The following is a 14,249-nucleotide window of genomic DNA, read 5'->3' as shown; positions in this document are numbered from 1 at the left end:
TAGGCTTGTCTATGAAAGGTGTTTTGTAAATTCCCTTTGAGACTAAAACTGAGAGATTAGAGAGAACGGTTCTTTTGTGAGAAGTGTCCACCCACCAGTAATTGGATATTTTTGTCTTCACTTAATCTCTCCTGCTAGAACATCATGAGCTAGCAATACAGAGTAACCACTTTTTCGCTCTCCATATCAGGTCATTAACATGATTATCTTTAAAGGAAAAGAGTCACATCTCAAGAGATCATTCAGTTAGATTCTGTGGAGCACTAAAATCTTTTAAAAGAGGACATCATGTCATCAGCATGAAGAAGTATAATTGCCAATCAGCTCTAAGCAAAGTGAAATCTCTGAAGGGACCTGCCCTTCTGTGATGTTAAGTCTTAGCAGCAGGGTGCTGCCTTCCTGATACATGAAATCTTTGAAACAATTACAGGTTTTGCATTAATTTATCATATAATTCTTATCTGTAAATAGGTTTTCTGCAATTCCAGTCCATAATCTGGGGTTTCCTGCCTCTGCCTCTTAGGCAAGCAGAAGAGTGCAAGAATTTTTTTCACTAGCTCAGCTTGCTTTAGCAGTCTCCAGATTGCTTTTAAGCAAGCCATGCTGGGCTTATTCAAAAAGATGAAAGATCTTCATTAAAAGCATTAATGTTTTGTGCAGTGAAACCTAATACTCGTTCTCTTTTAAGTGCATATATTCAGCAAACACTCACAGGTATCTCCATGAATATCTCCCCAGTCACCAGCTGGGTCTACATCATGACACAAATTCACTTCACACACATGCCTAAGAAATAAACTAGTAAGCCTACTGTTGGAGATAAACAGTTTTCAGGTCTTTAATGCTTGTCCACCTTGTAGGTTGTGCCCATCAGTGCAAACTATGAGGTACCCAGGTGCATACACCCAAAATAATGGGAATAAGCCACACTGCTGCGAAGTATAGTTTATATTGTTATGGTACATTTAAACCAGGTACTTCATTATAAATCAGCCCAAGAATATAGCAACAAAGCCCCTTTCTAATTATATTCACTCTTTGCTATGAATGTACAGTTACCACGTTATGTGATGTTTCATCATCTAGCCTATAGCAAAGTTCACCCAAATCAATCCCAGTGTACTAAAACTATGCTTAACCACAATACATTGCTAATTTGCTGCATTGCTCAATATTTTCACAAAAAAAGCAAAAATGATTAAACATTTTTGCAAATGCTACATTTTCCCTTTGTTTTTTGACCACCTGAAGAGCCATCCTTTTTCTTTAAACAGAAAATCAGATGAGAAATCTGGATCTTCACATGTACGATTAGTAAAATATTGCCATTGCTCAGGATTTTCCTTGTATTTTATGCTCTTCCTGTGACCTTTGCATTTAGTAAAAATTATGCTATCAAAGTAACAGAAGAGATCCATATTTTTCCAATATTTTAAAAATGATTTTGTCCTTGTGGGATTCTTATTTTATTGGTGTTTATTAGGTCAGGTCAGATATTCATGGGACATTGTAATATTTGTGTCAACAGCCTGTAATACATCAGGTCCCTTTGAAACTGCCTTCAATTGCTCTTGCAAAGTCCCCTGGTGCACAAATCCATGCTGCATATTGATCAAAGTCGTCCTCATGTTCAATAATAATTTCAAGCTACTTAATGATAGCTTAGGGCAGAGTCTTGCCTAGAGTTGCACACCAAATCTCATTGGAAGGCACAGGTATCCATCTTCTATCAAGCAAAAAACATGAGGTTGCCAGTAGCTGCTGAAAATGTTATAAACATTAATGGTTTTTTTCTCAAGAAGCCTCACAATGAGGCTCTGAAACACCCTTATGCCTGAAATTTAGGCTGTGTACCTGAGAAGTTCGCTCACAGTTTTCATTTTATTTTAGTCATCTGAATAAAATAGCAAAAGAGCTCCTCATTTTGCCCTGCTTTCTTGGGTGGCTTCTTGAACATCTTGGTCACATCCAGACATGCAGGCAGGTGCACTTTCAGCAGTTCAAATAGGAGCAACACAAATTCGAGCCAGGGATTTTTGCCTCAGCGCACGTGTCCAGACATGCACTTTGATGTGGGGCAAGTTGTGCCACTTGGGGCAAAATAACCCTGCCCAGCTCCTCCTGGATCTGCCCCAAGGGCCACTGCTGCTGCAGGTGAGCTGTGAGCAGGGGGGGCATATGAACCATGCAGGGGGGCTGGGGCTGTACAGGGGAGCAGTGGGCCCTGTGGGATGCGAGCAGGGGACCCACCCCTCCCGAACTTCCCCCCACATGGTCCCCTGCATCTTCACAGCCCCTACTTACCTGGAACAGAGCCCAGGTCCAGGTTGCAGCAGCCTACATTGCTATTTGCCTTGAATGGACAGGCAACATGCTGCAGCATCGGGGCAAGGAGCAGGCATAGAGTCTGGCACTCTGGCTGGCTACCAGAGCGTCTCTTTGGAGAATCTGAGCTTCCGGTTGCTTCAGGGCATGGTCCTGGACCGTGCCCTGCCCTGCTTTTTCTGGGGCAGTATTTTGATACCTGGATATCCAGGTATCAAATTTTTAGCCCATGCTGCAAATATTTGGTGTGGGGAACAGTTTTTTGTTTCCAGCATGCCTCTCGTCACATCTCAAAACTGCTTTGACATGCAGCAAAAGGCAAGTGCAGGCTTGTCTAGACGTGTCCCTTGGGTGCAACATGCAGTGACATAAGGGACATTTAACAGAAATACCTATTCACTAAATTAATGAAACATAAACCAAGTTCCTTTTCATTTTTAACCAATCATCTTCTATTAATATATCAAGGTTGGTTTTTTTTAGTTTCAAATTTGATTTCCCCTTCCCCTTCTCTGCAACATCTAGTAATGAACCACCAAGGACAAATTTCTGTCCTGAAGTATGCCTAACAGTTAGGAACCTCAATCATTTTATTATTTTTTCATTTTGTGATACATGGGACTTAATGTTATTAGCAAATGGTTGTGTTTCATGAAATATTTATAAAACAAACAGTTGTCAATTATATATATATATATAATTGAAAAAAAAATCTACTAATTTCCAATAGAAACCATCGAGTCTGACCCCAAGCAAATTTTTTTAACTGAGCAATTAAAAATTCAACTTGGAGCCAGAATAAGCTATTTGGATATTTTCTGTCACATAATTAGATACAACCCTACAATTTCCATCTCAATATATGCCTCACCTGAACAGAAGTCATCAGAATATCTGTCATAGACAGCTTTGCAGTTCCTTTCATCACACTCACAGGTATCTCCATGAATATCTCCCCAGTCACCAGTTGGGTCAACGTCATGGCATGTGCATTCACCACACACACATGTGCCTAAGAAACAGAATAGAACAGAAATGAGCCAAGGGATATACACTAATAAGAATCAGTGAAGGAGTTTAAGCTTGTTGTTATTTTGCCTTTACAAAGGTTTGAGATTCCAGTTTCAAGTGTGTATTAGTTAAGGGTCTCCCATAATTTCCAACCTTTATAATGTGGTTAAGGTGATTTCTTTCATCAGTGAATTAGATGCAAAAGATGCAAGTGGTATCACTCTCTTTCTGTGTAGCCCCTTTTGTACTCAATAACAGAGGCATGCAGGACATACAAGATGCCAGAATAATTGAATAAAAACCAGCAGAAAACCCCAAATTCTTTTCCAGTACCAGGGCTGTGAGGTCTCTGGGTAAAAATCAGTAACCTACCTGAAAATGATATTGTTGCTGGGTGACTTCAGCAATTAGTTGATATTCAAGACCTTGCAGAGTTACTTCCATTAGGAGGAGGAATTGGATTATACAAGTTAGGTATTTTTAGTTCAGTTGTGTTATATGGAAAGAAAATATATCAATTCCTGTTTCCCTGGACATAGTAGGAACCGGAGGTGCTGAGTACATGGGGGCCCCAGGGCCCTGGCCCCCCTCATTTGAAACGTGTAAAACTTTCCACGTGTCCATCATCTTAGCTCCCTGCCCCCCCTGGCAAAAATAAAAGTTGGCACCTATGGTAGGAACAAACCGATGGCACTTTCCTTGTTCATAAATCCAAAGCTGCTTTCCAACCAGTCCTGTGCCCTACAAAATTCTCTCATCTGGTTTCCTCTAAGTCATACTTACACTGCCTTTCTCACTGTCTGCTGCTTTCTGCTTCTGCCATACGGATACATACAAACAAAACAACGCCTCAGTTCCTGTAAATGCAATCATTCCCCAGAGAAGCCTCTTGTTGGGCTATATGTTATAGTTAGTCTCTGTCAGGCTTTGCCTGAGGTTAGGACAAGACACTGGACAGTAGTTTCCATTTTGTCTTACTCAGTGAAAAAGCTTTAATTTCTTCTTCCAGTGATTCTGAATGAGGAATAGTTAGCATATGCATGAGCTTCAGTGGTCTGTAACTGCCCACAAAGCAAAAGATGCACTTGCCTGGAGCCACCTGTACCCTCTAGAACAGCATATGAAGAAATGTGGGATGGATAAAAACATATTATACACACTTTTACAGTTAATTCTGTGAAGACACTTAAATTACTATAATAGAAAACTTAAGTCAAGAAAAGGTCATTTCTAAAGAGCAACTGTGAGAGTGACTTTGTAATCAGCTGCTCTATACAACCCCCTAAAATGCTGATCAACTAACTATGAATAAACTAAGTGGAAATACTGAGCTGAAAAATAACTTTATAAAGTCAAGCAACAGAAGGATTTCAGGACAGAAATCATGAATATGTGAAAAAAATCCTTCCATAATTAGTATTTGGAAAGAATTTTGTCATATACATACCATATATTTTTGTACATCTTACAGAAATGTGTACCCATCCATAGCACAAATTCTACTCATTTAATGTCATTTATTCTGTTCTGGTCCAAATAATATGCTCTCCAAGTAAAACTTCTTAAAATTCCCTTTGGTAAGAGTCAACTATTATCATGCAAGAAAAAACAGCTAACTTGACACACAGCATTTCTATATTTATTGTTTCCAGTATCACAGAAGCTGTTTTATTGTTAAAGTCCAAAAATTAAATAAGCCTAAGTTATTTTTGTATTTGATCCAACCTTTCAATTTCCCCATAATTACAATGAGACAGTTTTCTAAATGCTCTCAGGATAATTAAATGCTCACACTATAGCAAGTTTTGTCAGAAGAGATGCATTTAAGAGAGGTATCTATAAGACTTGTACTTTTGCTCTACTGCAATAGTTCTGGATGACAGCCAAGAAATAATATTTTCTATTTTAACTATTTTTTCAGTGAAGCCAAGTATGGCAGCTGGTGAAGACAAATCTTGTTTTTGTTATTAATTCTTCCCAAATTGACAAAATTAAATTGAAGTTATGGAGGAAATTCAAGCCATTGGGCTTTGCAGAGAACTATGTCAAGTAAAAAAAAAATCTAACCTGACAACCCTATGAGCAGGATATAACTAGTTGCTATTGTAAAGTATGTACTGAAATAATGACTGCTGCTCATTCTTGTCCATTATTCAGTTCAGAACATTCAGAATCCACCTTGTGTGTCAATCCCAAACCAGCCCTGTTGGACACCTCTACATCAATCTACAAAAAGCTATGGTGAAGATTTCCTAATATTTATCTGCTCTAGAGAGGTTCCCTACTATGGCTGATCTACCAATATCCCATCCTCTGCAGTCTCACTATGCAACTAAGTGATGAGAAGGGTTTTTTACTCTTTGGTTGATTTCACACACACAAATTTTCAAATCCACACGTACACAAAACTTTAGTTACACACATGCATTTGTGTACATTCTATTTGTATACAAACTTTGAAAAATCAGGGTCAGAACTGAATGAAAAGAGAAAAACCAAAAACTGTTATTGAAAAAGATTACTTTTGTCCTAATTCAGAATATCTGCAATATGAAATATGTGCAGAAGATATACATGAAAATATATCAATGACACACCTCTATTGCTGCAGATTTTGCCATCTGGAGATGTGCATCTTCTCTTGATCTCCCAGGGGGTGATGTCACACTGGAATTCACATTTATCTCCATGCCAACCAGCCTCACAGTAACAGTTTCCACAGTAACACTTTCCATGGCCTTAACCCAAAACAAATTTTATATGGTGAGAAAAAGACAAATTTTAAAAGACCATAAACAATCTAATCTTTTGGACTATTTTTCTTACAAAGCTTTCAGAGTTATGCTCACAATTAGAGCAGTTCTAAAAATAAAGTATTTCTGAATAAAATAAAATTAATACAAAGGTAATTATTTTGTAGTTAATATATTGCCATAATCCTACTTTAAGGAAGAAGCTTAATTAAATTATAAATCTGTAATGTACCAGTCAATCAATAAATCATATTTAGATGTATTCCTTTCACGTGCATTAAACTTATTTTTAAAAATATTTCTGGGTAAATTTAGTACATTTCAAATGTGAAAGTTGCAAGCAACTTTAAATACCCTAAGTAGGGCTCCTAAGCATGTCCACTATGTGATTTCAACTTCCAGGACTATCACTGACCTCCTCTTTCCTCAAATACATTCATGCATACCCCAAAAAGGTCTGAATTAAATTATATAATCTATTGTCTTGAAATGGATGCTGGGGTTGCATGTTACAGACAGTGATCCATGATAGTCTTTTCTCTATGACCTTGGGGTATAGGACTAGAAGCAATGACCTAAAGCTGAAGCAATGAAAATTTAGGTTGGAGGTTAAGAAGAACTTGCTGATTGTGAGGGTGGTCAAATATTGGAATAGGCTTCCTAGAGAAATTGTGAAATCTCCATCCTCGGAGGCTTTCAAAAGCAAGTTAGACAGACTCTTGACTGGGATAGTTTAGTCACAGATGATCCTGCCTTGAGCAGGGGGGGCTGGACTAACTGACCTTCTGAGGCTCTTCCACCCCTACTTTGTGAGGTAGGGACAATGGTCTCAGGAAACCAAAAACAGAATCAAGGACTAATTAAAAACACTGTCCCTATTAAAAAGAGACAATATATTCACAGAAACTGAATATAAAATGTGTGCGTCTAAACTCAAATAAAGATGTTAATAGACTGTTAAAAAGAGAAAACCAGTGAATCAACCAATAAAAAACCCATCCAACTGGATCATAAAGTTGGCAACAGAAGAATGACTTGAGACACAGCATTGGAAATCTAAGCCATACATGATAAATGAAAAGATCCTGCCAAGCAGTTTAAAACATATACTATCAATACCTTATTATGTTCTTATATGCTTTTCCAGCATTTAATCCCAACTCATTGCTCTTGCTTGCCAAACTGTACATGTGCAAACAAAAAGTCTCATCTATCATTAATCCTATTTCATTTAAAGCTAATTAAAGTAATGTAAGTCCCCTCCCCACGGGAGACCTGCCTGTAAATACAATCCTTCACAGGGAGGAAAAGAAAAAATGTATGCATCTGTCACTGAATGGGTACAGCTTGAACCAGCCATGTAGTCCTTTATGCCTACCTTTGGCAACCTACTAGAAGTAGTCTTTCACTACTGACTATGCCTGTACTCTCTCCCTGCTGAGCCTGGGGCCATTACCAAGAAACGCACTTAATCCACTTTTTTCTTTCTAAGTGAATTTAAACCCAGCAATTAGGCTGAATAGATGGCTTAGACCACAGGTGACCAAGATACAGCCCATAGGCTGAATCCCACCCATATTTCCATCAGTCTGGAATTCTGGTTGTATGTTGAGTGGTGTAAACATTAATTGCCATGGCTCCCAGATCTTTGGCAATCATTTCTGCCACTGCTTGTCTTGTCTTTAAATTCCCAGATATGTGGGGAGCCTTGCAAGTCAAATCAAAAGAGCAGTCACATCATCTAGACCACGGGGGGCCTATGGGGCCAGAAATTTGGCAGTGGAGGAGCAGTGGCAGCCACAGCAGGCACCACAGCAATTAACACTGCTGCCACCAAATTCCAGCCTCATGACCTAGATGATGTAGCTCCATGCCCCATATCTGAACTCTGCAGTGACTTCACACCATGAGTCTGGATAAGTTGCACACCACTGGTTTAGACAGTTCCTGAGCCCACATTCCAGTATTGCTCTTACACCCTCTGAAGATGCAGAGCCTGACAGTGGCATTGGGTCACATGCTCATGACCCCTTAAGCTATCTCTATGCTGCCTAATTGCTAGGCTTCTGCACACAAAGAGAAGGAGTGAGTTTTCTGCAGTGGTTTCGGTATGGATCTTGTTTCTTAGCAATGAAACAATACGTGAACAGCCTTTGAGCCAGTCTGGACCCATTATTGAGGGAAGAGAAGCATGGAAAGAAGGCAGCAGTACATCACTCCAAATGCAGCTGGCAGCACAGGAGAAAAGGTTAGATGGTCTACAGAAGTATGAGGGTGTAGCAGACTGGTGGCTTGTAAAGGCTGGTAGCAGGTTGCACACGAGGCTGTAGCAGTCTGCAGGCATTGAGGGGCTACAGCCCAGCTGTGGACAGTGAGACCTGATTGCAGGTCTGGCCAGGAGGACAGAGTGAGCTGGTAAGAATAATTTGCTGGCACAAATGGAAGTTAAAAGGCTCCCGGGAAGAGGAACTAGGGAGAGAGACCTGAGAACTGAGAAAGAGAGAACTACCAGGCTAGTGGCTGCAACACTGGGACAGGGTATCCTCTCAGGGTCTGTGAAAAGATGCAGGAGCTCTGAGCTGGAAGCAGCAGCAGCAGCACCACCACCACCACAGCAGGGAACTCACTGTGGAGGCAGAGAAGGAAGTACTAGTTTGAGTTTGGAGCAATCATGCCTTAAGACTAAAAACCTTCTCTGAATTTCCCTGACCTGCACAGCTGAGGACTTGCCACTGGAGGACTTATTCATAGTTTCATAGTTTCATAGATTTAGGGTCGGAAGGGACCTAGTAGATCTTCTAGCCCGACCCCCTGCCAGGGCAGGAGAACAACAAAACCCCAAAACAAGAAATGGGACTCAAATGAGTCCAGCCAGGTAGGCATCCAGCCTCTTCTTAAAGACCCCCAGGACTTGTGAGCAGGAGTCTGACTAGAAGCTATAGCTGTGAGTTGCCACTACAGGGCTCGTGAGCCAGGACAGGGTCCTAGCCCTGCTCTAGAAGGTGTGTGAGAGATTGGTTGTGGGGAGTAACATGAAAACATGAAGCAGAGTTAATGGAATCAGGGTGGGTAATGAAAGGGGAGGTGAAAAGGAAATGAGGCTGAGGGAAGAGTGGTGAAATGGAAGAAGTCAGCCACTGTTGGATAAAATAAAAAGGGAAAAAAAGAATTAAAAAGGGGAAGTAAATGAAAGAAGATCTTATGTTGTAATAAATTGGGATTTGGGATTAGGGTGTGGGAGGGTGCTGGCTGTACTTCCCAGTTGCGGCTGGGAGGTGGGAGTGGTTAGGGCATGTGCTTTTGGGGGAGTTACTGCCCCTGCCCTAGGAAGGAAGTCCAGTTCATGGAGACCTGATTCAGCCCCCTGCTTTGTTTTACCACCATGACCCCACTCTAAACCCCAGTCCTGGACTCATCGGTGCCTTCTTTATCTGGCTGGCTAGCATGTGCTCTGAAGGCTGCTTCCATGGGGTTGCACCCCTGGGAGTGGGAAGGTCACCGCTGGGGGTGGGAGGGAACATGGGTTGGTGCCATTCCTGGGATGCTGGAAGACTGCAGCTTGGGCTGCTCATCTGTGGGGAGTGGCCACCCATTGATGGAACACAAGCTGGATAACATGGATCAGAGATAAAGCTGCCCTGGAGTGGCATAACTTTAAGCTGCCTAAAGTGTGCTTAAAACTAGTTTCAGGGGTTAATGTGTGGACAACCCAGGGGTTAAGAGTTCCAGGAACCACCTAAAATTAATATGTTTTAGGCGTCTGACATCTACTAAAATGTGGAAGGTTCCAAACATTTTGGACCAGAGGACAAGTATTGACCTTCAAAGTTTTTAGAAAGTCATCTTTATCTTATCATCAAACTTTTAATTGAAGGAGGGTGTACAGTGTCATCACTGTGGGGACTGGGCTTATTTAGTCTAGAGAAAAGGAGACTGAGAGGGGACTTAATAGCAGCCTTCAACTACCTGCAGGGGGGTTCAAAAGAGGATGGAACTAGACTGTTCTTAGTGGTGGCAGATGACAGAACAAGGAACAATGGTCTCAAGCTGCAGCAAGGGAAGTTTAGGTTAGATACTAGGAAGAATTTTCTCACTAGGAGGGTAGTAAAACACTGGAACAGGTTACCCAGAGAGGTGGTGAAATCTCCATTCTTGGAGGTCTTCAAGACTTGGCTACACAAAACTTTGGCTGGGATGATCTAGTTGGAGATGATCCTCCTTTGAGCAAGGGGTTGAACTACATGACCTCCTGAGGTCCTTTCCAACCCTAATTTTCTATGATCAGTGAAGCACAGTACAGAAAGCATTTATATAAAAAATTTCCGCAAGTGATGAATTAGGAAAAAACAAACACTGGAGACATGGGTCAATAGCATGTTTATCCACTTTTACACCAGTAGATCAATATCAATTGTTTCAGGATCATAAACTTTGATTACTAGAGGGGTTAATTTGGTCCCCTACTGGAATAAGGCATCAACAAATGAAACAAGCAGGAATTGAAAGCTAGAAAAAAGCTTTACCATCAGAAATAACAAAGATAAGGGAAATGGAAAAAATCACCATAGGAGAATTTATGGAACATTAGTAGAATATTAATTCGATCAAATTTGATATAGTATGGGCCATTTCATGTAAAAAATAAAATACAAATTAAACCATTGACATATGATTGAAGAATTTCTAGATCATTATTTCAGTTGTGTGATAAACTGGGTTATAACTTTTTGCTATTGCTATCATCATTTAATAGAGGCCACAAGTTCCTTTCTTGCCTGTGGACACATGAGGGAAATTAAACCAACAGAAATTGTTTTGTTCCCTCAGTATATCAATACAGCAACACACACAAACATACTGACATGATATATAAGAATTAAGCAGACTGGGGAGGAGTAAATTCAGTTCTCTCTGGCACACATACACATGCAACTATCCTCTCCTCTCCCCAGAGTTCGAAAAATATTTGCAGCACTTCTTAGATGAAGGAAGTGTGTCAACAGTCAAAAAAACACTGATCACTATTTAAAGGAACATAACTGCTGGGTCAATTGATTATTTTTAAGTGACTATACAGCTTCCTATTTTATAAAAATATAATTTAACTTTGCTTTGCTCAATATTCTTTGTTGCGTAGTTTGTTCTGTTTATTTCCTCTTCTCTTTCTTGTCTCGGGAATACCTTGTGAGAGTCCTTTCCAAGCATTTTTGTTCCCTTGTTCCTTCTGACTATACCATAGAATAGTAGGGGTGGGAGGCACCTCAGGATATCATTTAGTCCAAGTCCTGTGCTCAAGGATCATCCCTGACTAAACCATTCAAACTGAGTGTTTGTCTAACCTGTTCTTAACCCAGACTTCAATAAAGACATGGAAACACTTGAGAGAGTCCAGAAGAGAGCAACCCATATAATCAGGGACTTGCAAGGCAAGCCATATGAGGAAAGGCTGAGGAACTTGGGCCTCTTTCGCCTAAAGAAGAGGAGGTTGAGAGGGGCCTTGATAGCGGCTTACCGCTATATCAGAGGAGTGCATCAGGAGCTCGGTGAACAACTGTTCACTAGGGCACCCCCAGGGAATACCAGGACCAATGGACACAAACTCCTGGAAGGCTGCTTCAAGCTTAATACGAGGAAAAACTCCTTCACAGTCAAAGTGTCCAGACTGTGGAATAAATTCCCTCCAGAGGTGGTGCAGTCACCTACCCTAGACGCTGTCCAGTTTCCTCTTGAAAGTCACCTTGCTGGGGTCACCTAACCCCAGTTGTCTTCCTGCCTAGAGCAGAAGGGCTGGGCCCAATGATCTGCAAGGTCCCTTCCAGCCCCTAACAATCTATGAATCTATTAATAAAAACCTCCAAGGAAGAAGATTCTCTGGAACCAACTTCCAAGAGAAGTGGTGCTGGCTCCTACCCTGGGGGTCTTTAAGAGGAGGCTAGATGAACACCTCCCTGGGGTCATTTGACCCCAGTACTCTTTCCTGCCCATGGCAGGGGTCAGACTCGATGATCAGCTCAGGTCCCTTCCGATCCTACCAACTATGAAACTAACTTTGAAACTATAACCTCTCAGCATATCCTGTTCCAATGCTTAACAATACTTATCATGAGAGAGTTTTCCCACTATCCAATCTAAATTTCCCTTCTTGCAATTTAATACTATTGCCCCTTCTGTCCTCCATGGCTTCAGATAATAGTCTATCTCCATCCTCTTTATTATAGGCCTTCTGGTATATGAAGTGCATTGTCAAATCCCCCTTTAGTTTTCTCTTACCCAGAATAAATAACCCTAGCTCTCTCACCCTATCTTTAAGTCATGTTTCCCAGGCATCTCATCATTTTTGTTGTTCTCTGCTGGACTCTTTCCAATTTCATAGCATTGAAGAAAACTAGGTTTGGAAAGGATCTCAGGAGGTCACCTAATCCAATCCCCTCCTCAAAGATCCCCAACTAGATCATGCCAGCCAAAGCTTTGTCTACCTGGGTATTAAAAATCTCTAAGGATGGAGATTCCACAACCATTCTGGGTAGCCTGTTCCAGTGCTTTAGTACACTCCTCATGAGAGAGTTTTTCCTAGCATCTATCCTCATCTTCCCTTGCTGCAGCTTGAGACAATTTCTCCTTTTTCTGTTTTCTGACACCACTGAGAACAGTCTAAATCCATCCTCTTTGGAACCACCCTTTAGGTTGTTGAAGACTTATTAAATCCCCGCCCCATTCCCCATCTACTCTTCTCCAGACTAAGCCCTACTCCCTCAGCCTCTTCTCAGAAGAAATGTTGCCCAGCCATCTAACCATTTTTGTTACCCTCTGCTAGACTCTCCAATTTGTCCACACCCTTTCTACAGTGGGGGGCCCAAAACTAGACATAGTACTCACCAGTTGTCCCACCAGTGTCAAATAGAGATGAATAATCAGTTCCCTAGATCACAGAAAATTAGGGTTAGAAGGGACCTCAGGAGGTCATCTAGTCCAACCCCCTGCTCAAAGCAGGACCATCTCCAAGTAGATCATTCCAGCAAGGGCTTTCTCAAGCCAAGTATTTAAAAACCTCTAAGGCTGAAGATTTGACCACCTCTGTAGGTAACTTGTTCATCACTCTCCTAATTATAGAGTTTTTCCTAATATACAATCTAAATCTCCCTTGCTGCAACTTGAGACCATTGCTCCTTGTTCTGTAATCTGTCACCACTGAAAATAATCTAAATCCATCCTCTGATGGCAATACTCCTACTACACTTCTACTCCAGCTCTGGCAACAGGGAAGACCAGAGGCAGTGATGCACAGCACAGGAGCAGTGGCTGGAGGTTCACTGCTGCCAGAAGAAGATGTCAACTCCTTTTCTAATGCCAGAAATCAGTGTTTAAATGGTCATTCAATACACAGATCAGTGGCAAAAAGGTGACACCTTCTCTTCTCACAACAGTGAACCTCTTGCTGCTGCTCCTCTACCATTCACCGCTACTGCCCACTTACTTGATTGCCCTCTGTATTCAGTAAGGGGCCTACATATTCTTTAGTCTTCCTCTTACTTCTGACATACTTGTAGATTCCCTTTTTTATTGTCTTTTTTGACTTCTGGTTGTTGCATCTCAAATCATGCCTTGGCCCTCCTGATTCTCTCCCTGCATGCCCATGTGATACTCTTGTACTCTTCCATAGTAATATGGCCAGGTTTTCACTTGTAGAATTCCTTTTTGAGTTTCAATTCACTGAAGAATTTGCTGTTTAGCTAGGCCAACCTCCTCTTGCGCTTCCTATTTCTTCAAATCAGGATAGCTTGCTCCTGCACCATAAATAAGGCCTCCTGAAAGTACAGCCAGCTCCCCTGGACTTCTCCTCCCCTCAGACTTGTCTTCCCATGGATGTTTCCTTGAGTTTGTTGAAGTTTGTTTTTCTGAAATCCATTGTATTTATTCTGCTGCTCTGCTTCCTTCCTCCCTTTAGAATCCTGAACTCTATCATGTCATGGTCCCTGTCACACAAAACTGCCTTCCACCTTCACATTCCTTTATGTCTGAGAGCAGCAAATCAAGAAGAGCAATACTATTTGGCTTCTCCACCACCTGATCTAAAAAGTTATCCCCAACACAATCTAGAAATGTTGTGTTACCCTCCCAACACATGTTGCTGTACAAGCAAAAATATGTCAAAATAATTGA

At 41.2% G+C, this 14,249-nt stretch overlaps 1 protein-coding gene across 1 annotated transcript in view; it reads right to left on the bottom strand.

The window, feature by feature from the left end:
- Positions 1–14,249, bottom strand: part of ITGBL1 (integrin subunit beta like 1) — a 391,746-nt gene that overhangs the window by 180,278 nt on the left and 197,219 nt on the right. The window contains exons 5-6 of the mRNA XM_019525130.1: positions 5,934–6,074; positions 3,197–3,337 (exon numbers count right to left, since the gene is read on the bottom strand). Of these exons, the coding sequence (XP_019380675.1) occupies positions 3,197–3,337; positions 5,934–6,074 (282 nt within the window). The remainder of the gene's footprint in view (positions 1–3,196; positions 3,338–5,933; positions 6,075–14,249) is intronic.

This window comes from Gavialis gangeticus, unplaced genomic scaffold (genome assembly GCF_001723915.1).
Source record: "Gavialis gangeticus isolate Ggan-Ray unplaced genomic scaffold, GavGan_comp1, whole genome shotgun sequence".
Classification (NCBI taxonomy): Eukaryota; Metazoa; Chordata; order Crocodylia; family Gavialidae; genus Gavialis; species Gavialis gangeticus.
This window is presented reverse-complemented; position numbering and strand designations above follow the sequence as displayed.